This window comes from Furipterus horrens, unplaced genomic scaffold (genome assembly GCF_987537825.1).
Source record: "Furipterus horrens unplaced genomic scaffold, mFurHor1.1.pri manual_scaffold_4, whole genome shotgun sequence".
NCBI classification, from domain to species: Eukaryota; Metazoa; Chordata; class Mammalia; order Chiroptera; family Furipteridae; genus Furipterus; species Furipterus horrens.
Genome location: NW_028327174.1, coordinates 3,767,773 through 3,792,081, shown reverse-complemented (window position 1 = coordinate 3,792,081; position 24,309 = coordinate 3,767,773). Strand labels below are relative to the sequence as shown.

At 60.3% G+C, this 24,309-nt stretch overlaps 1 protein-coding gene across 1 annotated transcript in view; it reads right to left on the bottom strand.

Annotated features, from left to right (window-relative positions):
* Positions 1–24,309, bottom strand: part of SCUBE1 (signal peptide, CUB domain and EGF like domain containing 1) — a 107,548-nt gene that overhangs the window by 24,399 nt on the left and 58,840 nt on the right. The window contains exons 6-8 of the mRNA XM_090272287.1: positions 21,267–21,383; positions 18,771–18,860; positions 4,207–4,323 (exon numbers count right to left, since the gene is read on the bottom strand). Of these exons, the coding sequence (XP_090128413.1) occupies positions 4,207–4,323; positions 18,771–18,860; positions 21,267–21,383 (324 nt within the window). The remainder of the gene's footprint in view (positions 1–4,206; positions 4,324–18,770; positions 18,861–21,266; positions 21,384–24,309) is intronic.

Below are 24,309 nucleotides of genomic sequence, written 5' to 3'. Positions count from 1 at the left end.
CTGCTCATAGCGGTGGGGCTCAGGAGGCAGGGTTACACCTCTCCCCACGGGACCTGGCAGTCGTAGGAGGGGAACGGATGTCTGCTGCGTCAGGCAAGACAGCAGGGACGATGACGCCACCACGGCTTCACTGGCACACCGAGGGAGGCCGCCTGGGGGGCAGCGAGGCCTGGGCAGGCGGCTGCTTCCTGAGGGCCGTGACTTTGGCTCCCCGTCCGTGAGACAGGACCCAAAGCACCGCTGGGTGTGAGTGAGGAGACATCCCTGCGGTGCTGACGCTGAGTCCGTGCTCAGCCGACTGCGCGGCTGCCTGGCTGGCGGTGCTGCAGCGGGGGGCCCGGGGCCTGGCCTCTCATCTGGGCCTTCCTGCTACCCTGCCCCAGTTCCCGCCTGTTGGTTCAAGCGGTTTCTTCACTCAGCATTTAACAAGTGTGGCTGCCCCGTGAGGTCACCTGGCCCGGCCCCTGGCTCTCCGCCATCGGGGAATGTCACCTCTCTGAACGCAGGACCTGCTTGCTGCCTGCTGTGCATGCACTGAAATGGCTACTAAAGGCAAGGACTTCTCAGCGCTGGGAGCTCTGCACCCCGTCTGAAGCCCGTGCTTCAGCAATGGAGCCGTCTGGGGGAGCCCACACCCAGAAACAGGTGGAACCTCTGGTGGTCACTGTACCTACTGGGCACCGCCTCGTGCTGCTGACCAGGATAAGCACTTCCCAGCAAGGTCTTCAAAGCCCCTGGGTGACCAGATTTCCCACTTTACGGAGGTCACAGCACCATGTGGGAGCTGGGTTCTAGCACAGCCTCCAGAGGAGGCGGCCATGAAGGCCAGGGAGGGCAGAGGCCCAGGCATCTCCATCGTCCTCTCCCCTGGGGATCACAGGAAGATGGGGATACTTCTAACTAGAGTCTCTCGCAGGAGAGCAAAGGCCCAGCCCAGCTCTGCCCCAGCCAGCGCGTCACCCTGGGTAGGGAAGGGAACCCCTCTGAGCCTCAGGTCCCCATCTGTGAGCTGCGCCGCTGACGGGTGCCTCTCACGGTGCAGCTGAGACCGAACGTGCAGGTAGGGCTTGCCCCCGCGGGAATGCCTCAGGCCTTCTGGAACCCCAATGCAACCCTGTCCCCACCTGGGTCTGTCTGCTAAGAAGCTGTCATGGCAACCAGACAGGTGGGGGAGGCATGTTAACTAGAGGCCCAGGCTGGTGCAGCAGGCTGCCTTGGGTCACAGGCTGGGAAGCGTCCCCCAGCTCTGGAGCCTCACCAAGGCTTGAAGGATAAAGGGCCCACCACCTCCCCACGCCTGCACCACCCGCCCGGCTCGCAGCACCTCCCCAGACCTGGGCACACCAATTCCCTGGGCCCCTCTGCCTGCCCACGCCTGGTCAGGCTGTGCTAGGCCTCTCTGTCCAGCACCAAGCAGTCTGATTCACGTTTATCTCGGTGATGATATAAAAGGAAAACTTATCTCCTGCACTTGATAGAAGATGCTAGAGACAGGGGCTGCTTCATTCATCTGTGTCCCCAGCACCAGCACACAGGAGGGTCCCAGAACCCGCACCCCACCCCCCCCCAACGGAAGATGAGTGAGCCAGAGCACGTCCAGACTCCGGGGCGGTGGGGGCGAGCTTAGAATAAAGGCGAGGGGCCAACCAGTGGCTGCCCTGGGCTGACTGTTTCAAGAGGAGCCATGGGGTAACAGGAGTGACAGCTCTACCTAAGACACAGAGGCAAACACACCCAGGAGACTTCCAGCCAAGATGGAGGCCTAGACTGACATGCTCTGTCTTCCCCCACAACTAAGAAGGAATACAGCTACCACAAAAACAGAAATAACCAGAAGTTCCAGAAAATAAATGGAAGTCCAACATATGAAGTTATAAAGAAGTGGTGCTCCTCCAGATGGGTAGGAGGGGCGAGGCCGGGGTGGAGAGGTCAAGCTGTGCAGGTGGTGGCTGCACCGGTGACGGCGACGGGACGGTGGGAAGCACAGACACCCGCATTTAAGGGGAGGAGAGAGGTGCCTGGAGAGCACCCCCAGCTGCAGACCAGACCCATCAGCTCATGATTCCAAAGCCGGGGAAGGCAGACCCCCATTGCCTTGGACTGTGAGGCCCGGAGGGGGCAGGGACAGAGGAGGCAGCTCCCGGTCTCTCAGCGGAGAGAGAACGGCAGGAATCCATCTTGGACCCCCACCCCCACAGAAAATGCCACAGCGTGGTGAGAAGGGTCGCCCGGTTGTGACGAGTACATGGGGCTCTGCCCCCTAAAGCGTAGGAGGTGTGACAGCCCCGCCCAGGAAGCAAAGGTAAACACAAAACTGTCAGGCTGGCACAGATCATGATAGAGATCCTGGGGACACAGCTGACCAGACAGCAAATATCTAATCTAATGAAGCAGCAGATAGGAAATCTTTCTGAGGCTCAGGCCAGAGCTCTGGTTATAAAAATGCTTACAGACCTAATAGCAGGTCTTAAACAAGACGGGGAAGGAATGAAGGTTAGTCCTGCTGAAATGAACAAAAACACATACGAAACTAGTGGTGAGGGAAAGAAAACCAGGGATCAAATCAACAAATCAGAACATAGGGAAGGAACAAACATTTAACCAGTGCAGAAAGAGGAAACGAGAAGTGAGGAAAATGAGGAGAGGCTCAGAAACCTGTGGGACAGCTATAAGCAAGCCAACATCCGAATCATAGGGCTGCCAAAAGGTGAAAAAGAACTAGAAATTGAAAAATTATGTGAAAAAATAATGAAGCACAACTTCCCTAACCTGGGGAAGGAACAGACTTACAGGTCCAGGAAGCACAGAGAGTTCCAAAAACACTGGACCCAGGGAGACCCACACCAAGACACATAATCAAAATGTCAAAAATTAAGGGTAAAGAGAGAATCTTAAAAGCAGCAAGAGAGAAGAAAAGAATTACGTACAAAGGGGTCCCAATAAGACTCTCAGCTGAGGGCCCTGGCTGCTGTGGCTCAGTGGATTGAGCGTCGGCCTGCGATCCAAGTGTCGCTGGTTCGATTCCCAGTCAGGGCACATGACTAGGTTGCACGTCAGGTCCCCAGTTGGTGGCGTGAGTGAGGCAACCACACAGTGATGTTTCTCTCCCTCTCTTTCTCCTTTCCCCTCTCTTTACAAGTAAATAAATAAATAAGTGAAACAAATGAATTATTAAAAAAAAAGAATCTCAGCTGATTTCTCAAAAGAAACTCTGCAGGCAAGAAGGGACTGGCAAGAAATATTCAAAGTAATGAAAAGCAAAAACCTACAACCATGATTACTCCATCCAGCGAAGCTTTCATTCAGAAAAGAAGGGCAGAGAAAGTGCTTGCAGGACAAAATAAAACTGAAGGAGTTCATCAGATCCAAACCACTGGCATATGAGATGTTAAAGGGACTTGTTTAGGAGAAGGAGGATCAAAACGATGAACATTAAAATGAAAACTGTATCACAACAACCAGCAACAGAAGCTAGGGAACTGAAACAAAGAATAACTAAGTAGGCAACGAGAGTGAGAAAAGAATTGTAGGCATGGGGAACGTATTGGGGGGGGTTCAGTGGGGAGAGGTAAGGAGGGAAAGGGAGGGAGATGGTGCAGGAAGTAAGAAGCATAGTAGGACGGAGTGGAGGAGACCGGAGATGTTGAGAAGAACTGTATGCCCAACCAATGGGCACGGACTTAGGTGGGGGGAACAACTGGAGGGGGGGGGTCACTAGGTGGGGGGAACAAAGGGAAAAGAAATTGGGACAACTGTAACAGCATAATCAATAAAGCATATATATACAAAAAAAGAGCCACGGGAAACGCGGTGGGGGCCTTGGGCTGGGGGGCCTGGGCTGTGTGGACAGCTCCCCTCAACATCTCCCCAGACAGGAGGTGGGGGCGGGTTATGGCTGCCTCTGGGCCACAAGGGATGGGCGGGCAGCAGTCAGAGCCACCCCACCGGTGCTCCTCTAGGGTCGCTTCCCGGCCCAGAGGGGTGGGCTCCCAGCAGCACTGGCCTCACTTCAGGAATGGCTGTCCTGCTGGTCCCGGGTCAGTGACCTGCCTCGGAGGGGCTGATCCCTTCCTCGGCCTCCCCCACAGACACGCAGGTGGCTACTGCGTGCCTGGCCCTGAGGTCACCGTGGCCCCACGCCCGCCCCACCTGCCCGGACGGGGCCCCAGGAACAGGGGCAGGCGCGTGCCCAGGGCTTGCGCTGACCTTTGCACGTCTTCCCGTCGGGCTGCAGCGTGAACCCCACTGGGCAGCTGCACCGCACGCCGGTGGCTGTGTCCTTGCACGTCCGGTCGCAGCCTCCATTATTTACGGCGCACGTCTCTGGGGAGGGAAAGGAACAGAGATGCTCAGTCTCCTTGGACAGAAGCAACCTCCTTTCCTCATGCATCCCCTCAGGGAGGGACCTCCTGAGATGGCAGACCTGAGTTCAAGTTCCGGGTCTGATACCCTCCAGCTGGGGGGCTTCTTTGAGCCTCACACTCCCCATGGTAAATGGGAGTGTGACACTGTTCCCATGGGGTTGCTGCATTTGTGTAAAGCAAAGCTGACGGCTGGGAGGGCCACCGCCACGCTGGGGGCGGGCGTGCCTGGCTCAGACGCCTGACCCAGACTGGCGCTCCCAGACTCATCTCGGCAGGAGCGGCCCGCGGCCCCAGCCGTGCCGTCCTGGGGGGGTTTCCAGAGCCGCACACCATGCATCACCTCGATGAGGCTCTCAGCCCAACATCTGTTCTCACTGAAAGACCCGCCAAAGGCGTCTGGTTTTTGTCCACTTGAAGCTTGTCTAGAGCTTTTTTTTTCTCTTTTGCAAATTCAAAGGGGCTGGAGTGGCTGGGGCATAACTGAGGTCACTGAACCTGTCGTGTGGTGACAGTGATCCTTCCCAGGCCTGCAGACAGGGCTGGCAGAGCCAGGTCACCAGGGCGCAGGTGGCCCGCACACCGAGGAGCCCAGCTTCTGGCCCGCTGAGCCTTTCAATCTGGGTTTTTTCCGAGCATCTGGCGTGCTTTGATCTTGTGGGAACCATGCCTGCGTGGGCTTCCGTCTTCTTTTGGCTGCTAGGAAGGGAAGAGCCAACGGGCTCCTCATTCTTTTATAACCTGAGACCCCTGCCTCTGCCTACCTCAGCTTCCCCTGGGAGCCTGGCCGCTTATTCGGTCTGTCTGTCCATCTGCGGCATCTGACTCCTGCAAGCTGCCTTGACATCTCTCTGGGAGGAGTCCAGGGATGAGTGGAGGGGCGATGACTAAATGAACACATGCCACCAGTGGCCAGGAGTCCCTGATGCTACTTATACCAAATTCACGGTGGCTTCCCTTTGAACTTCAACTTGTGGGGGTGGGCGAAGCAGGGAGAGGAGGAAACCAGACGTTCCCTTCTGGGTGCATGTCAGTGTGCATCTGTGATTTTGCAGGGTGGTCGTGGTGGGGGTCATGTTGAATTCAGGGGCCGCCTGCTGCAGAGGCTGCCGAGCCTTCTTCTTGAGGCTACTGTTGCCACCATGATAGGAGGAGCTGTGACTAGCTACAGAGAGGAGAGTCTCCGGCCTGTCTTTTGGTGTGTCTGCGTAAAACCTAGCCCACTCGCTGGAACTGGGCAGCTTCCGGGAACCTCCCTGCTTTTGTGTGTGCTGGCCCGCGGCTGGGAGCCTCCTGCCTGCTGGCGTTTCAAGGCCCAGCTGAGACGACCTCCCCAGACGCAGAAAGCAAGCCACCGCCTTGCCCGGTTCTCATGCAGGCTGGTCTCTGCATGAGGCCAGGCCAAGTTCTGACCGGCACGTGGCCCATGCATGCCCTCGTCTCCCCACCAGACCATCTACTGGGGTCATGATGCTGTCCTGGCTGTCACTTCCTGAGTGGCCCAGGTAGGGCACCCTTTGGGGCTGGACCTTAGCGCCCACGTCTGGCAAGTAAGGACAGTAAGTTTTCCCTCCCAGGGCTGAGGGGAGGATCAAACTCCTGACTGAGCCATGCCCGGCCCAGGTCCTGGCCTGTAGCAGTCGCTCAACAAACGCTGGTTTTCTCTCCTGGGATTACAATCAGAGTCAAGGAGGCCACAAGTACCTTTTCAGCTTTTCATGGGGGAGAGCCCCTCTCTGGAGGGTGGCAGAGCATGAGCCTGTTTTCCAGGTGCAGCTAATTAAGGCTCGGGCCTTGGAGAGGGGGGAACACCGGAGCGGGTGGGGGTGGGCACGAGGAGCTGAGAGCCTGGGCCGAGGCACAGCTGGGCAGCCTTACTCAGGGGCAGCAGAACAGCCCCAGGCTCTGGGGTGGGGGCTGCAGGTAGGAGTGGTACGGCCACTGGGGCATGGGCCATGCGACCCTGAGACATGAGTCTGGCCAAGCAGGCTTCACGGGGCTTGCAGGCCCTTCCTGTCCCCGGAGGTCCTGGTGGGACTTGAAATCTCTGCCCTCCAGAGCCTGCTGGCCTGCTACCCACTGGATGGATGGAGGCCCACAGGAGGCTGAGGTTGAGTCTAAGTGGCCACCCGCTGTATGGACCCCCAGTCCAGGCCTCTCCCCTGCTCTGTGCACACAATTAGTCTCCGGAGTCACCCTGGACAATGGTTGGTGCCCATCTCAGCCTTTCAGGCCTTTGTCCCCCATGCTCAAAGCAGCTTTGTGAGAGGCTTCCGTGCCTGGTGAGGAATGGGTGCAGGGTGCTCGGAATCCGCCCAGGACTGTGCAGTCAGTAAGTGGCACAGGGTGGGACCTGCTGGACTCACTGCAGCCCACCTGACAGCCCCAAGTCCCCGCCTCCAGCCAGGCGCAGCCCCGGAGGCAGCTACAGCCAAGTGTGCATTGGCCCCGCCCCCACCTCACCTGGGGCCCGGGGCCTGGTCTTCCTACTCTGGCACCTGCTCTTTCAGTTGTTCCTGCCGTGCCCGCCTTAGCTGTGCTGCTCTGACGCAAGCGGACGTGCACTATACTGAGCGAGACACATGGGAAGAGTGACAGTCAAGTCTGCCCAGTCCTTTGGGCTCAAGTGGGGGTTGGGACTGAAGCCTACAGCGACAAGGCAGGCTGACCTGGGCGAGGCCATGGCGGTTTCCAAGTAGAGGCTAGTGGTGCCTTTCATGGTGACCAGGCTGGGCTACCCCCTGGTCCTCATCTCTAAGAGCCTTGAACAGCAGCAGTTCCCTGAGACCGAATACCGCCCAGGCCTGTCAGAAACCAGGCACCTGTCCTCTCCCTGGATAAAAGGCTCACTCCGATGCCAGCAACGAGTGTGAGCTGGGGCTGCAGCAGGGGTGTCCCTGGCCCTGGGGGAGGTGAGGGGAGTGGGCTCGTCCCAGGCGTGGCTGGTGCTCTGGGCGGCTGTGGTTCTGCAGAACTGCCTGTGAGGCCCCGCCCCACCTGTAAGGCCACGCCCCTCCAGTGAGGCCACGCCCTGCCCGGAGCCCTGGGAAGGGAGGCTGGAGTCTAGCCACCAGCCTTCTGGGGCAATGAAGGGGGCAAGGGCAAACCCCGCTCCCCTGCCCCGGCGCGCTGTGCCAGGGACCTGCAGACTTCCTCCCGGGCCCTGTGAGCCCTCCAGCCTCTACCTGAAGCCACCTGTCCATGAGAGCTCCTGGCTCTTTCTCAAGGCGCCCCTCTCCACCTGGAGAAACAAGGGGGATGAGCATCCCAGGCCACAGTCTTCACAGCTGACAAAGCACCTTCTCATCCACTAACCTTCGGGGGCCTCACAGCAGCCCCAGAAAAGGGCCCCTTTGCAGGCAGAGAAACTAAGGCTCAGAGAGGTGAAGGAACTTGTCCAGGCAGGGTCAGCCACATAATTTGTGGGGCCCAGTGTGAAATAAAAATGAAGGGCCTTTGTTCACAAATGAATTCCCAGACAGCAGGGCATCAACCAACGTGGGCTCGTCTTAAGAGCCCGGCCCTGGGCGAGTGCATAGGTCACACACACTTGAAGCAGGCCAGTGTCCCACGTCACACAGCTGCTGGGAGGAGCCAGTACCTGGACCCACAACTGCGAGGCTCCAGGCCAGAGTGCTGGGCGGCTCACAGGGAGGCAGGAAGAAGAGCGGGCCACCCGAGGACGTGTGTGTGGGTGCGCCCATGGGGCCAGCCTCCTCATCCAGCCGGCCAGGCAAGGCAGGGAGGGCAGGCATGGGCTGGGGGTCTAAGGTGGGAAGGGACCCAGGAGCAGACCCCTTTACAGCAGGCAGGATAGCACCAGACATGCTTAAAGGCCGGTGTTTGGTCTTCCCCTGAGGGATTCCCGCTCTGGGCCAAGCCCTGGACTCTGAGGGGGCAGCCAGTCGCGGGGGAGGCAGGCCACCTGCTGGCCCAGCCGAGCAGCTGGGACAGGGCTCTGACAGAGGGGCCAGGCAAGGGGTGGCAGATGCCCTAGGACTGGGGAAGGCCCAGCAAAGCCGGCGAAGGACAGGCTCGGTCACAGCGCCGTGGCTGTAACGTGAGCTGTGGAGTCAGAAAGCAGGGTTCCGTGTGCCCTGGGAGCGCCCCCCCTTGCCAGGCCCCTCACTTCCCGGAGTCTGAGCTTCCTGATGGGCTTGGGGATGATGATACAGGGTCAGGCAAAAGCCGGCTTACTGCTGTATGTGAAACACACTTTCCTCTCGTGTTACTAATTATTGTATTATTTGCCTTATGAACCATAACCCTACTTTTGCCCAACCCTGCGTTTATTCGGACTTCTTGCAAGGCCCAGACAACATGTGGACGTGGCAGTGCTTTGTAACCTGCTGTCCCTGCGACCACACGCTCACGTGGGGTCTTAGCTCCCCAAGCCCGTGGCTGACTCGGTCAGCAGCTGTGTGCCGGGCCCCTGCTCTGGGCCAGCTGACATGCCTCAGCACACGGCTTCACTCCTCTGTCCACCCGGCCGTTTGGGAAGCACTCACCGGTGCTGGGTGGCCGCCAGGGAGGGGCTAGAGGTGACCCTGACACTGACCGAGGCCTCAGAGGTTAAGAGCTTTACAGGGAGACAGAAGAGGGCCTGGACCTTGCTTTGCTCACGAGAGTCTGGGCCCACCTGCCACCCAGGCACGGGCAAATGGGTCTACCGGGTGGCTCCCTTGGCCCTGTGGTGAGAGTTCCTCAGCCCGCGGGCGCCCCTGCCTGAGATCTCCCAGCCTGGGGCTCCTGTCCATGGGGTGGTCTCTTCAGGCAGAGCCATGTCAGGGGGACCCCAGGGCCTGGCCCAGGGCAGCACAGCCGAGGGGACCAATCCCTGTGGAGCCACAGGATGAAAGAACAGGACTCTGGAGGCGCCACGAGGAACAGATGCAGCGAGGCGACTGGGCTACTGCAGTGCTGGGCCTGCTGGGGTGGGTGCCTGAGACTCCAGCCACAGCCAGTCGCGGACACCGGAAGGCAAGGGACAGCTGCGGAGGGCTGGACGGAAGGGCGCGCGGGCCTCACCAGGCCGACGGGCCCACGATGGCGCCAGAACCAGTGTCATGTGCACACTCGGAGCAGGGCCAGGTGGAGCACACATCTGGGGGCTGGACGTGGGTCCTGGGGCTCTGGGCAAAGGCGCCTCCCCTCTCTGGGTGCGGATTTCCTGCCTATGGTGTGCGTAGGAGTCCCTGCGGCTTGTCTGTCCACAGGACAGGGGCCTGGCCCCACCCCAAGGGCACTGACCCAGTGACCCAGAGAGACCCTGCCTGCCCAGACACCTGTCCTGACTCCCAAAGGTCTCATCCTGGTGGCGGGAATGGCCCAAGCTCCTTGCCAGGACCTGTCTAGGCCCTCTTGCCACCAGAGTGAATGGAAGGCAGCTGGGAAGAGGGTCAGCCACGTGTGCCCCCTGCCCAGGAACAGCCGTGACCGCCTGACCTCCGACCTGCTTCCCTCAGCCGATTCCTGAGCTGCCCATGGCTCCCATCACTTTGGGGTAAAAAGCCCTTACACAGCAGGCCTGGTCTGCTCCCTGCCCTGTCCCTGCACACCAGCCCCACTGACCTCTGTCCAGGGTGCCCCGTGGCCCGTCCTGAGCACTGTCAGCAGGCCTGTGTCTGTCACGGGGCCCCACAATTATGCTGCTCTTCTTCATGGAGTCCCTCTGGCCAGTGAGGCAGAAGCCGTTTCCCCAGCCACTCAGCCAGGAGTGGAGTGGGGCTCACGCGGCGGCAGGTGCTGGCGTCTTGCTCCTAACCGCACCGCCTCTCCGCCTCGGCTGGGCTGACATCGTCCCTGCCCACCGTCTGGGGTGGCTCTCACCACACCGCATGGGGCTGCACCACGAGGACATGGTGCTGGGTGAACCTGCCCCAGGAGCCTCCGAGAGGAGCTGGGTTCTGGAGACATGCTGGTGGCTGTTGTGACAGCGACAGAGGGTGCGGGGGCTGGGGGGAGGGGCCAGTGCAGCCAGAGGCAGGGACGAGGGAGGGGGTCCCGAGCAGGGGTCTGAGGGGGAAGCGGGAAAGGGGGCCCTAAAGGCCTGGCCTGGCACCCAGCACTGTTCTCCAGGGCAGCAGATCCCTTGGCCCCACGACCTCCAGGGGCCTGCCCTGGCCTGGGTCCCGCACTCTGCCTTTTTAGCCAGGCAGCTGTGAGGCCCCCTTGGGCCCCGTGTGGGTAACAGGCCTGCAGGCCACAGCATCCCGGGCCATCCCCAGTGGAACTGGGGAAACGCGAGGTGGGTCACAAGGTCACGGGCAGCCCCTGTCATGGGCCTGCCTGGTGGGTGGGGTTTTCACGCCGGCCTCAGAGAGCAGAACGTCCGGGACCTGGGGTCTGCAGCACAGGTGCGTGGGGGCTGAGGGCAGAGAGGGGGCCAGAGCAGCAGGCCTTAGCGAGGTGTCCCCTTTGGTTTGTAGGTTCTGGAATGGCCCACCTGCCCAGGCCTACTGAGGTTTTATAGTGAAGCCAGGGGCGGGGGCAGGACACGGCCGCAAGCCCTCTCCTGGCCACTGCCTCCTGCCTCTCCCCTGGCCGTGAAGTAGAGTGGTGCGGAGGGTGGACAAGGGGCTCGCAGGCAGCCTGTCCCAGGCAGTGCTCGGGAGGGGGTCATCATGCCTGCTCTGGCACGGGAGGCTCGCCAGGAGACATGGTGGAGGCAGGTCACCTCTCTGAGCCTCAGTTTCCCCATCGGTAGCATTGATGGCGCCCCTGCCATGCGGGGAACACAGGCTTGTTATTACACACCTGCTGGTGTCACACACGCAGCCAGGCCACATGGCAAGTGTCTCATCCATGTTGCTTCAGAGTAAATGCAAAACAGAGAACGGAGGCTCAGAGATGTGAGGTGACTCCGGGAGCGGCAGAGGAATGGAACCCAGGTCTGGCTCCAGGGAGTGGGCCAGAACGAAGAGCCAGAGAGTCAGCAGAACTCCCGAGAGTCCCTGCTGTAGGAACAAATGCAGTTCTTAAACGAAGCCCTGAGGCGGCAAGGGTGGGCTTGAGGGGCCGGCAGGGGCCGCTGCCCCCAAGGGGGTGTCTGGCCCACGGAACCAGCGGGCAGGTGGTGGAGGTGCCTGGTCAGTTTCAACTGCTGCCACACACTGGGGCTCCTCCGAAGGCTGCAGCTGGGCAAACGGCTGCACCGGTAAAAAAAAGTGCCCTGGGTCCCCTTGGGGCGCCTTCCACCGGTGGCTGCAGGGGGCCCTCAGCGTCACTATCTGGGACCCTCTGGGTGGGGTGGGCGGGGCCAGCATTCAGAGGTGGCTGTGGGGAGCAGAGGTAAGGAGACAGGGGCCCTGAGTCACATCCCAAAGGCCTCTGGGACCCACCTGGGCCAAGTCCTGAGGGGCTGAGGAACCTAGGAAAGGGTTAAGGCAGGACAGGGAGGGGGCTGGGGGCAAGGTCCCCCCCTACCCCCCGTAACAGTCTCTTAGCTGAGGGTGGAGGCCCAGAAGGAGCTCCAGGGGTCCAGTGTGGCCAGCCCCGGTGGGATGGGCCACTGTCAGCTACCCCAAAGGGCAGCTAGGCAGGTGTGACAGCTGCCGTGGCCGGGGCACTTTCTGCGTCAGGGCCGAGCAGGGCTGGCTGGTGCACGCTTGGGCCTTGAGTCACGGGAAGGCCACCGAGGGCTCTGCCCCAGATCAGGTGGCACTTTACACAGAGCCTGAGAGCTGGGCAAACCCGAGACCGACCCCTTGAGGCCTCTGCAGACGGCTCTGATGGTGAGGCGCCAACCCCGGGGGCACTGTCCCAGCAGGGCCTTGTCACAGACCCTCCAGCCTGGAGGGCCAGGATTGGTTTTTCAGCTTTACATCCTGAGAGGGGAGGGGACTTACCCAGGCCATCCAAGGACAGGGCAGGTGTCCCAATGCCTAGCTCACGGACCCCCCACTCCCAGCCCCTTGGTCCCAGTGTGGGCTCCCCCAGGGAAGTCACAAGCACCTGCCTCTGAAGAGCTGTGTGACTCGGGCTAGGCCCCTCACCCCCCTGGGCTGGGCCACCTCTGCCAGGAAACCAAGACAGCACTGTCTCCCTCAGGTTCTCAGTGGTCATCCCCACATGCCCGTCTGGCCACACCTCTTCCCTGTAACCCCGTCCCATGCTCCCTCCATGCGCACACCCATGTCCTAGCGCCCTGGGGTTCTCGGCTACACCTCCTACACACTGTTTCACTGCAAGTCCTCAAGACACAGCGGCTGGGCTCCGCCTGAGTTTCTGGTAGGTTCTCTGACTCTACCACTCACACAATGGCAGGGACCCCAGCCCCTTCTGTGGCCCCACCTAACAGAACCACCCCAGAGCCTTGGGGAGGATATGCCCACACTGGCCTGTCTGTAAGGGGGCAGGGCACACAGGAGACCAGTGGTGGGGAGGGAGCATGTCCCCAGCTCCCAGTACCCGGCCCTCACCCTGACCCGCACTCTGGGGGCTGAGAAGATGTCATTCAGAAACCTGCCCTGTGTCGGCTGTGCGCACAGAGGTCCAGTCTCCACGGCGTTTGTATATTATGAGACGGGCCCACCGACCAGCCAGAACCAGATTCAAATTTCATCTGAGGCCCAGAGCCAGGGGAGAGCTGCAAGCCTCAGGCTCTGAGGAAGCCAGGGGACTTACGGGTGAGTGCTCTGTCAGGGCAGGGGCCAGAGCGTCCCCGAACGTGCCAGGCCCAGGTACCCTGGCTCTGCCCAACTCGGGTGGCTATGGATGAGTCATCCTCTCTAGGCCTCCATGCCCCCATCTGGGGCTGGCCAGTCCCTGCCCCTCCTTCTCTTCTCTAACCCGCTCTGCCTGGCACCTGGCCTCCACCCCACTCTGCCCGTTGACATAGCTGAGTCACCATGACCCAGCATGTAGTGTGTGTGTGTGCATGTCCATGGGACTAAACCAGGGCAGAGCTCAGGGCCTCAGCAGGGAGCCCGAGCTGACCAGAGACCAGCCACACTTGGGACCAGTTGGGCAATAGGGGTGAAGTCTGACCACCTGGTTCTTCCTGAACGAGGGAGCCCAGAGCCTGGAGCGCAGGCCTGAGGGCAGGGTGAGGTGGACAGACCGTGGCATTGTGCCCGTTCAAAAGCAGGGCACCTGGGCCCACGTGGTGGTCCTGGGGGTAAGCCAGTGAAGAGGGCGGATGTGGGCTCTGCCTCAGTGGGACGCACAGCAGTCAGACCCGCGGGAGGGTCCTCCCAGCCCACGCTCAAACTGTCTGGTTGGCAGACTAACAGCCCCTGAAAATGTCCGCGTCTTAGTCCTCCGTGGCGCTACATGGCAAAAGGGACTCTGCAGATGTGGCTGTAGACCAAGGCCCTTGATTTGGGAGGTTGCTGTGGATGACCTGGGTGGGGCCAACACGGCACAGGCGTCCTTCCCGGTGGGCGAGGCAGGTCAGAGGGAGGTGTGATGGTAGCCTCCCGGACAGACAGTGCTGGGGCTCTGAAGACGGAGGGAGGGGCTGTGAGCCCAGGGACGTGGGGGCCTCCAGGAGCCGAGAAAGGCCAGGAAATGGATCCCCCGCTAGAGCTCCCAGAAGGAATGCAGCCCTGCTGATGCCCCCTTCAGCCCAGGGAGCCCCAGGTCACGTTTCTGACCTACAGAAGAGAATTCACACGCATGTGGTTTCAAGGCACTAAGACTGTGGTAACTTGTTAGCAGCAGCAACAGGAAGAGGATATGGCATCTAACCCAAGGACACGTGGGACAGGAGCTCACAGGGACGCCTCCCAGGCTCTCATCAGTCCTGCTGTAAGCAGGGCCCTGGGCGTCTGCACCCAACGTAGCTGCACGCTCAGATGTTTCACACAAGTCAGCCGGCCAGGTAACTGAAACCTGCCACTCTAGCCTCCCATCCAAACATTGCCACTGATTGTAATAGGACTCCAGCGTCAGTTCTAGGCTTTGAGACCTCGTGAAAGTAAATATGACCACCCCTGTTCTTAGACTGTGCTCCATGACCAGGGGGTTAGAAACGGCAGCTGCTGGGTGCAGCGGAGACCCCAAGGTGGGGCAGGGCCTTGGCCCCAAACGGCCCCAGGCAGCTGTGCTCCCCCCTCCCCCCAGCTCTCCAAAGGTTTCACCCCCTGGACCGATGGCTACGGAGTCTCCCTGCCTGAGTGCCTCGCCTCCCTGCCCGGTCAGCTGTGCAGCCTGCGCCAGCCGCTGAACCCCGCGGGGCCTGGGGCCCTCCTGGTCTCTAACGCAGACAGCCCTCGTGACGTCTGCTGATCCCGGGGATGGAGCCGCAGAGAGCCAAAGGGAAGCGCCAGCGCAATACAGCCGCAGTGACAGCGACCTTGGGGGTCTCAGGTAGTGTTGGCTCCACAGTGCTACCACACCCGGAACCCTGCCCCCAAACACTGGCCCCTGGGTAAGCCGGCAGGTTCCAAGAGAGGAGCCGCGAGGCTTCAATGCAGGGACAGCGCCCAGGCTTTAGCTCTGACGTTTTGTGTCCCCCGCTGTCCACTGAGGTCCTGGCTCCCGGCTGTGTCCAGAGGGGAGGCAGCGACTTAAACAAACTGCCAACACCTCAGGTACCTGTGACCTCTGCGGTCTGGGCACAAAGCATTTCCGAAATAATTCCGAGTCAAACAGCCTGTAAGAGCACATAAAACCTAAATTCTCCAGCTCCACTCGGGGAAGGCAAACTGGAGTGGGAAGCCGGTGGTGAGGGGCCGCCCAGGCCCGCAGGACCATCTGCTGCTGGGAGAGTGTTAGGGACGGTTGTTGGCCTCGCTGGCGAGAGCTGCCCCGCACCGCTCACTTCTGTCTCAGCCCTTCCCGAGCCGCCTTTAAAGCGTCTCGGGGCTGGGAGACCCCCGCCAGGCCATCTCAGCCACCAGGCGGCTCAGCACGTGTGCCCTGCTCTGACTGCACCCAGGGCCCTGACTACAGGGGGTCCTGCTCACATCAGGCCCCGCAGGCATCCCAGCCCCCAGTCTTCCCTCCCTACGGCTGCTCATCTCTGTCCTGTCAGGAGGAGCCGGACACTGTGGCGGGCGAGGGCATGGACTCTGGAGACGGGTGGCCCAGGGCCTGACCTTGCCATGGAATTCCTCCGTGTCTCTCCTTCCTCATCTGTTCCTGGGCCACAGAACAAGCTCCTTCCCCTCTGCCTGTTCTTTCCTGTCCCCTCCCAGGACCTGAAGCGGGGCTCAAGCAGCCTACGGCCAGAGGGTCCCCCGGGCTGACCTGCCTGTATACCAAGCCCCCCGACTCTGACACCCCACCCCGCCTAGGCAGCTCTCTCCACGTGGGGGCCGGGCTCTCGGCGTGATGTCCCAGGTGTGCTCCGAGCAGCACCGGGCAGGACGGGGATGCTCACTCCCTCATTCTCCAGCCACTGCCTCTATTAACACAGCCCGGAGCAGCCACATCTCACTGGGGCTTGCAGTGCACCAGGACCCCGAGTCTGGGCCACACGGGCTGCGCTCAGTGGGGACAGGTGCTAAGGATTGGGAGCTCTTGAGGGAGGGCCCACCGCTGCTCCAGACCGCCAAGCGCCTTTCACAGAAGCCTCCGAGGATGGGCACCTCGTCAGGGCGTGAGGCCTTGGCTGGCGGTGCCTATCCCCCAGGGGTAAGTGTTGCAGGAAGCCCAGAGGAGGGGGAGGTCTCTCCTGCCTGAGGACAAGATAGGGCCTAAGGGGGTCAGGGCAGAGGATAGATGAGGGGGGACCCAAAAAACCTGGAATTTATAAAAAACTGTGTGTTTATTCTTACATGTTGAAACTTCAGTCACCTTAGAAGCACTCTCCATTCGATGCAATACGCCTACTGAGACTTTTCCCCACGGCTCAAAACAGTTTTGAATGCACCGATTTTAGTGTCTTTTAGTGCCTCTGCCATTTTTTGTTTCACCTCTTCCACATCGGAAAAGCAGTTCCCTTTGAGGACTCTTTTCATGGAGGAAACAAAAAAAGTTGCTCGGGGTGAGATTGAGGAATACAGAGGGTGGGGCACAGGGGTCATGCCGTTTTTGGTAAAAAACTGCTGCACACTCAGCGTGGTGTGGGCAGGTGCGTTTGTAAATCACTCATCATGAAATGGGCAAATGCACTGAAAGAGTTTTAAAACAAAAAACACTCACTAAAGCCGAACACAGCCTCTCGCAACAATGCCAGCTGGTGCACTGATCCAGATGGGTTCCTAGAACACTCACTTAGCAGGGGGAGCCTGTGGTACTGGGGACCCGCCCTCCGGAAGTTAACTCAGGTTACTTTGGGAGCCCCCTTGGATGTATCAGAGAGGTGGAAATGCAGGGGAGGCCAGTCATCATCCATTCCCTTGGCCCCTCCTGACACCGGGCAGAGTCCCCTGGTCTGCTCCCCAAACCTGGGTGAGGGTGGCTGCATTCCTCACCCCCTGACCCCGCTCCAGGACCCGGCTCTGGGCAATTATCCACCAATTCTACTTAGAAAAGGCGAGAGCAGAGGCCCTGCCCTCACCTGCCCACCCACTGCACCACCACCTGCCTGAGGCCAACTTAGCTCAGCCCGCCCCGGCTGCCATGCTCGCGCTGGTCCCGCTGCTCTGCAGCCTCGGCTCTGCAGCAGCGCCCACCTCTCCTAGGAAGTGAGGCCGAGGGGCCTGGGCCCCTTGGGCCTCAGAGCACTGGCAGCTCTGAGGTTCCCGCCGTTGTCTTCTAGCCACCTTTCCAGAAAGTCTATAGTGCTGACTCACACCTTCCTGGAGGGTAGTGGACATGCCTGCTTGGTGGGGCCTCCAAGCCCACCTACTGGCCACTTCCAGCCCTTCCCAGGCCAACCCGGACAGCCCATGCCAACAAGACAGCCCTGTCCAGAGAATGTGTAGAGAGCGGGCCTCTAGCCTGAGCTGATCCTCTGCCGGTGTGACCCCGGCTGGCCCTCAGAGTTCGTGTGTGAGAAGCAGGCTGTGCGTGTCCTGCCCGTGTGGACTCGGTTCAAAGCACCACCAGCCAGCCAACCCGTGACCTCCTCCACCCCTCAAAGCCCCACTGCAGAGGGTGAGCCTCCAGCCTGCTCCCCAGCACTCAAGGCCACATCCCTCCCGTGGCCCCACTCAGGCCTCCCTCCTCCCCAGATGCCTGGGCTCCTTTGAGGTCCACGTGAGGATGACAAAGCTCGATGACCTCTCCAGGACCTTTAGGATCTGAGCTGCACGGTCCTGTGACCCCCAATAATTAAGACAACCCACATTGCCATGAGCTCTGGGCTAAGCTCAGGGTGGTGTGTGATCTTGGGCAAGCCAGGGCACCCCAATGAGCCTCAGTTTCCCTATCTGGGATTCGGAAATGCACCTCCTGGCCTCACAGCTCCCAAGGCTGGTGTGACTTATCAGAGTGCCACAAAGAAGGCTGTGACCATCCCAGGTCATCCCACAGGTGTGCTCCAGAGGCCCAGCCTGCTGGTGCCACCAGGGCCAGCAGCCCCAGAACTGGGGAACTGACTGGGAAACAGGAATGAATGAACGAGGAGGCACACTTGCTTTTCTGTTGTGCAGATGGAGCTCAGTGGAAGAGTAGTCATTGTCCCCTCCTCCTTCCTTTCTCCTCACACTGCCCGGCTCAGCCACACCAGTGGCCTCAGAGTCTGGATGCAGCCCAGGGGCAGTGCTCGGAGTGAAGCTGACGTGTGGACCCCTCCCCGCCCCGCACCTGGCAAGTGGGTATCTGAGGGGTTACCATGGAAAAGTGGGCCAAGGCTGCCAGCCCACCAGGCTTGGGCTGGGGTAATTCACAGAATTGTGGTGCCTTGAGGCCAGGAAGAGCTGAGTGAGTCCTGCCTTTACCTGGGCTTGCCCTGCCAGGTGACCCTCACCGGTCCTTCCCTCGCTGGGTAGCAAGTTTCCCAACTATAAAGTGAGCAGAGTGAACTGGATGCACCTAAGATCCCCCAGCCCTGAGTCTAGATGTGGCTTCTCCCCACCCACCCGACCGTGGCTGCTCTCCTGAGGGAGGGGTGGGTAAGGACTGGGCTGCCTGGATCAGCGTGCTCTACACGAACGCGCTCCTCTGCTCCTGCATGTCAGGGCCGCTGCGCTGGTCCCGGGTCCTAACCGCCCCTGCGGCATTTACCGCATGAATGAGGTTACAGCATGTGCTTCCTTACACTCAGGGGCAACTAGACATGGGCTCTGGGTTCTCTGCTACAAACACACAAAGAAATACGCATGTTTGATGAGGGGTAAAAATTTTAAAAAGGAAAAAGTTCACATCTGGGGTGGAGCCCCCCACACTCACACAGGGCACACACGACCCTACATATGTGGGCATGCCACACAGATGGAAAGCCCCCCCACCCCACACCCACACACGTGCTCACGGCTCAACACGCTAGCACACACGCAGACCCCCACACGCCACACACACCACACACACACGAACAAAGGTGCAAGGACAACAAAGGAAGTGGAAGAAAAGTGTTACCCATGAGAAGCCGCCGATTCACCCGCTTGTCCACATCAGCTACTGACGTGGCATTGAACTGAGAGCGCTCAATTGCAGCCTCATCCTTCTCTAAAACACAAGTAAGGGACAAACATGGAGCCACTGGTTAATGAGAGCCCACTTCCCGCGGCCCAAGACAGTCAGCCTTTCGGCGTGGCGCACACAAAGCCAACACAGCATGCGGCCAGCGTGGCGTCCTCGCCCAGGGGCTAGCTAAACCCAGGCACCTTTGGGGGGGGCACATTCAGGGCAGAGCGAAGAGGCAGCAGGGGTGGGGTTTGAGGAAAGAGGGTGGCCACAGGAGGACGCAGATGGGACATGGGGCACATCTGCACAACAGAGGAGGCAGCGGAGGTCAGAGCAGACAGGACGCCTCTGGGGAGGGCCACAGGAGCAGAGCGCCACCTCAGAGCCCACGAAGACACAAGCAACCCCAGACGCCCCTGGCTCGGGTGGAGAGGCAGGCACAGGACAAGGGATAGGGCTGCGAGGTCCGGTGATGGATGCGCCTGGACAGCAGACGCCCTGTCCAAGGGCGTGAAAGTGTGTCAAACACTCATGCAAATTTAAGAACGAAACATAGAGGAACACACACACACACACAGAGCAATGGATCCAGTCGAACAGACAGAGTAACCAGGGGATCAATTTGGGCAGCGCTGGTTGCCTGCTTGTCTATAGAGGACAAGAGCGATGCAGTCAGGTGCTCAACAGGGGCTGCAGAGATGGTCAGTCATTTTAGCAGCGTGCAGAGAGGGCCCACGAGGCAGCTGGGGAGCATTCTGGCCGCTGGGCAGGAAGCTCCCCCAAGAGGAGGATGGCCAGCCCCTGTTTCTTTGCTCAGTGGGAGATGTGCAGAGCCCTTTGCTCCCAGGGGAACTTGAGCAGGGAGCAGGCAGATGGGAGGTTCTCCTGGCCCGCAGGGAGCAACAGCCCAGGAGCTGGGTCTGGGGAAGGATGTCTAAGGGGAGGGAGGGAGGGAAAGAGGCACGAGGGCACCTGCGTTAGAAAGGAGCTCCAAGCAGGGGCTGTCACATGCAGCAGACACTACAAGATAAAAAGTAAGAAAGGATGAGTCAGGTGGACAAAGACAAGACGTGTTAGATGAGGCTGGGCGGGGGTCTGGCCGGCGACCATTGGCGCTGGTTCGGTGGCCGGCAGAGGCGGCCCCACCGCGGATGCAAACGCTGCGCAGACGCCAGCGGACAAGACAGGGAGGGGGCCGGGGGCCCGGGGAGCCCCGGGGGTGCAGCAGAGACAGGGAGAAAGGCGGGAGAGGAGGTTCTAGATGGGATCAGGCTGCAATAGAGACACTGGTCTGAGACCGGGTTTCGCTTTGAATTTTTTTTGGTTTGGTTTGGTTTGGCTTTTGGCTCTGAAAATAATTAATGAATGACGGTTATGAGACAAGACAGGCAATCAGGGACCATCACCAGAAAAGCAGGAGGAATGGGATAAAATGAAACCAAAACGGCTGCTGGAGAGGAGACCACACGGAGGGAGGGAGAACGACGCGGGCGACAGCGCCGGCAGCAGCCAGGGACTGGGATGGGCCTGCTGGCACCCCGCCCCGGCCCCGCCCCGCCTGCCGCCAGGCACCCCCAGCCATTCGACAGCAGGCTGGGCGTCAGGGCTTTGCTTGCTTGCCAACCCTTTTTTGTCACTTGGAAGTCCCTCAGGAAATATCTTCCTAGCCAATAAGTAAGAAACGAGACCTTTTTTTTAAACAGACAACCACGATGACTGACTGGCGGGTCTGAGGTTTGCCACCACTGACGAGAAGGAAGAGGCAAGGACGGACACCGACCCGAATTTCCTTTTCTCAGTTAGGAAGCTGCCCGCTTTAGTGGGGAAAGGACCCAGTGGTGATCATGCACGAGACAACCGCGATGGGCCAGCTTCTCCTGGAAACACAAGGCCCAGGAGGCGGAAGGAGGAAGGGGTTGCGCGACCCGGCGGGAGACCCCACGGAACGGGCGGGAAGAGGGAGCGCCGTCGCTGAGAAGCAGGGACTCCGCGGGGGAGCCCCGCTAGTCGGGAAGGGAAAGCGGTCAGAAGCACCCAGGCCTCCGCCCCCGTGTTCTCGACCAGGAGACTGAGGACAGCTGAGACTCCCCCCGCCCCGCCCCCCAGCTTCCAGACTGCGGGGGCGGCCCAGTGCAGACGGGGCCTCGGATGCTCAATGAGTCCACGCAGGGAAAAGCCACACGTGCCTCAGGAACAGAAGCTGCCCCCCTGGGCACACACACCTTCCTCCTCCCCACAGAGCACCTGCCTGGGCCCGCCCACGGCCAGGATGAGGATGTGCAGAAACCCCCCCGCGACACAAAGCAGAGGCACTGGGTCTGTCTCCACAGAAAGCTTCCCATCAGCTCCGAGGGGCACCCTTCCTCCCTGGAAACGGGGACAGGGTAGGGTGCCGGCTGACGTGGGGCAGGGTGGTGCAGGGTGCCAGCGCGGCCTGGGCCTACTTACCGATGCACGTCCGACCGTCCGAGTGCAGGGCGTACTTCTGGTGGCAGCCACACACGGGGCCCGTGTCCGTGTCCTCGCAGCTGTGCTGGCAGCCTCCGTTCCCATAGTTACAGGTTACTAGCGAGGCCCACAGTGCACATACGTGTGTATAAACAGAACGACAACAACGATTAGTTTCTCGGTGCTGATTTCTTCTAGAAGCGGGAGGACGGGAGGGCAGATGACGACCAGGGAACACGCCCACCTTCCCTGGACCACAGCCCCGGGCGGTCTGGGATAGACTTGTTCACTCCCTAGAGGTCACCAGGTGAGACAGAGAATGGACTTCGGGTGACCTGGGCTGTTACCAGAACCGCACTCAGCTGACACACTCAGGCAGTGTGAGTTAGGGGGACAAGCTACACAATCTGACCTTTCCTGGGCTGCAAAGGACACTTTAACACAGCCTGTCTCCATGGGGCAAAGGTCCGTAATACCAGGCATATTCTGGGGTGGGGGGAGGGGAGAGGGGGCATCTATTTCCTCAGTTCTTGAGAGCTTTTTTTTCTCTGCTTATGTCTAGGGGTGTGTGGAAGGTTGTCCTCATGGACGTCCCAGCAGCCACCTCAAACTCTATCCCCTCCAAGCCCTGATCCCCCCAAGACCACGTCTGAACAACAGAATGTATGCAAATTAATGTCTCCTTAGGGGCAGTTTTGAAAATGACCTTTCATTTAAACATGTTAGTTCGCATGCCCAGGGCCCAGAGGAGCTGGGGGCCCTTCAGCCCAGAATCTTAAAATGTTCCACAGCATCAGCACCTGGTTTGGCTGAAAAGGGGGCTGAACAAAAGGAGCCAGTCTGAAGGAGGAACAATGATAGACTCAAGTTTATGGAAAAGAAAACACAGGCTACCACTTTCCGGGGGGAGGAGCTCACTACAGGAGGTCCAGGATCTCTCCGGAAAGGGTTCCATGCCGCCCCTGCCTGACTCTGCCAGCGAGACCACTGGGTGACCACTGGGTCACCTGTTACGCCAGGACCTCGAGGAGAGGGTGTCTCCTTGGAGACCTTAACCATTTGCCCAGAATTCTATCTATCCTCTTAATGTACTTGGCAAAAACCTAATGACGATCAAATTAGAAACAAGTAATCTCAGACCAACCATGGTCAGAGGGGCTAAAACTTCTGAGTTGGCAGAGGCAGGGCTGGTCCCAGAGGGACGTCCCTTGGTGGTGATGCCCTGGTGGAGGAGCCCATGCCCTTCCCGGGTCCTGCCCTTCCCTGCGAGCACAGCCTGGAGCCTCACAGGTGTCGTTCTGAGAGACAGTGTCCCCGTGGAAAGACGTACAGAGACAGACAGGCTCCTGCCCAGTGTCCCGGATGCTGTTTTAGTGACCAGAGGCCCTGGCAGGCTGCCTCTTCCACAAGGAGCCAAGGAGCGTCTGAAGGCAGGACCCAACTTCCAGGACCTGCAGAACTGCTTCAGGAGCTCAACTGGGGCTCCGAGCGCCAAGCCCCCCGGACCCGTCCCCAAAGGAGCGTCTTCTCCTGCGTCCCCGGGGCACCTGGTGGCCTGCAATCCCTCTTGTCTCTGACAGTTTGTCTTTCTGCTCACGGAGAGGCCCAAGAAAGCCCCAGGTTCCAGACATGGCTGCTTAGCCCAGATCCCAGGTGAGAGGGCGACCCCAGCAGAGCCCCACCTTGGGCAGGACCACGCATGCCTTTGCAGACCGAAAAAGCCCACGTCAGCGTGGGCGGGGCAGAGTGGAGAGCCGGGTCTGTCTGAGGCCACTGGGGGGAGGGCTACGCTCAGGGTCCCTTGCTCCCCGCACAGGTGTTTGTGCACCTCACGAACGCAGAGGGTCGAGCTTGTGAGCACCTGGAGAGCGTACAGCTTGTACACGGAAATAAATACCGGAGCCTGGAGCTCTGGGGAGACCAAGAGAAGACCTGGAAAGCCTCCCCTGGCCCGGGCGCTGGGGGGGGGGGGGGTGCGTGTTCTGGGCTGGGGAGGGATGAGAGTCTGGGGCAGAGCGTCTGTGGTCCTGCTGGTCCACAGAGGCTGCCTAGGCCAGGCCTTAGCCCCCGGCCCCCAGCCCCCAGCCCGACTCCAGGTCTAGAGTGTCCTGGACCTCAAGTGACCCAAGGGCTGGAGGGAAAATCTCACTGCTAACCTGACACTAAAACTACCATGTGAGCCCCATGGAAGCATCTGGGCTGATGGGGAACAGCCCTCAGTGCAATCACAGGAGGGCGGCAAGGCGCCCGCCCACCTCAGCCCCAGGGCTGCCTTTACTCTCCACACAGCTTGGTGATCACCAGCGGTGGAGCAGGGGGGCAGGGGCCGCTGTTTCTGTCACTTGCAAACAGGCCAGGCTAGGGCTTGGCTCTGCTCTGCTGGGGCAGGGTGGGGGGTGGGGGGGTGGGGGTCTTGGCCACTCCTAGGGCCCTGCCTTGTCCTGACCAGGTAGCCACTGTAGCCACTCAGGAGACGCTGAGTAAGCTGTCCCCTGCGGCACTCGCCCCAGATGGAATTACAGAGGGAGGCAGCCGTTGGCCAGCCCCAGCCACTTCCCAGGCCTGCAGCTCTCTCCGCAGCACCCCGCTCGGGCTCGGTCAGGGTGGGCCACAGCCAAACTTGCTCACTGAAGGGACATGCTTTCATTCTGGCCAAGCCTGCCAACAGCCTGCCCACTCCACATGTGCCTGTCCTTGGCCTCTGTCCTGAGGACGCTGGGAGTCCTGGCAGGGAGGCCTGGGGAAGCTGGAGTTAACGACTTTCTGTTCTGCAGGCTGCCAGGCGGCAGGAGGTCTCTGTGCAGCTAAGGGAAGGCACCTGGGGCTGGAGCTGGCACCTCCGAGGGGCCCTGCCCTGGGGGACAGCCCACGAGCTTTTCACTGCGATCCCACAGCAAAGGCCAGAAGGAAGAGGAAGAAGGCAGGTCCGCATCTGGACCACACCATGGCAGGAGGAAGCGTGCTCACTTTGGGGAACGGGTGAACCATGAGTAGGAGCTGGGGCGTGAACTCCTTGGAGACAGGGACTGTGTCGAATGCAGGT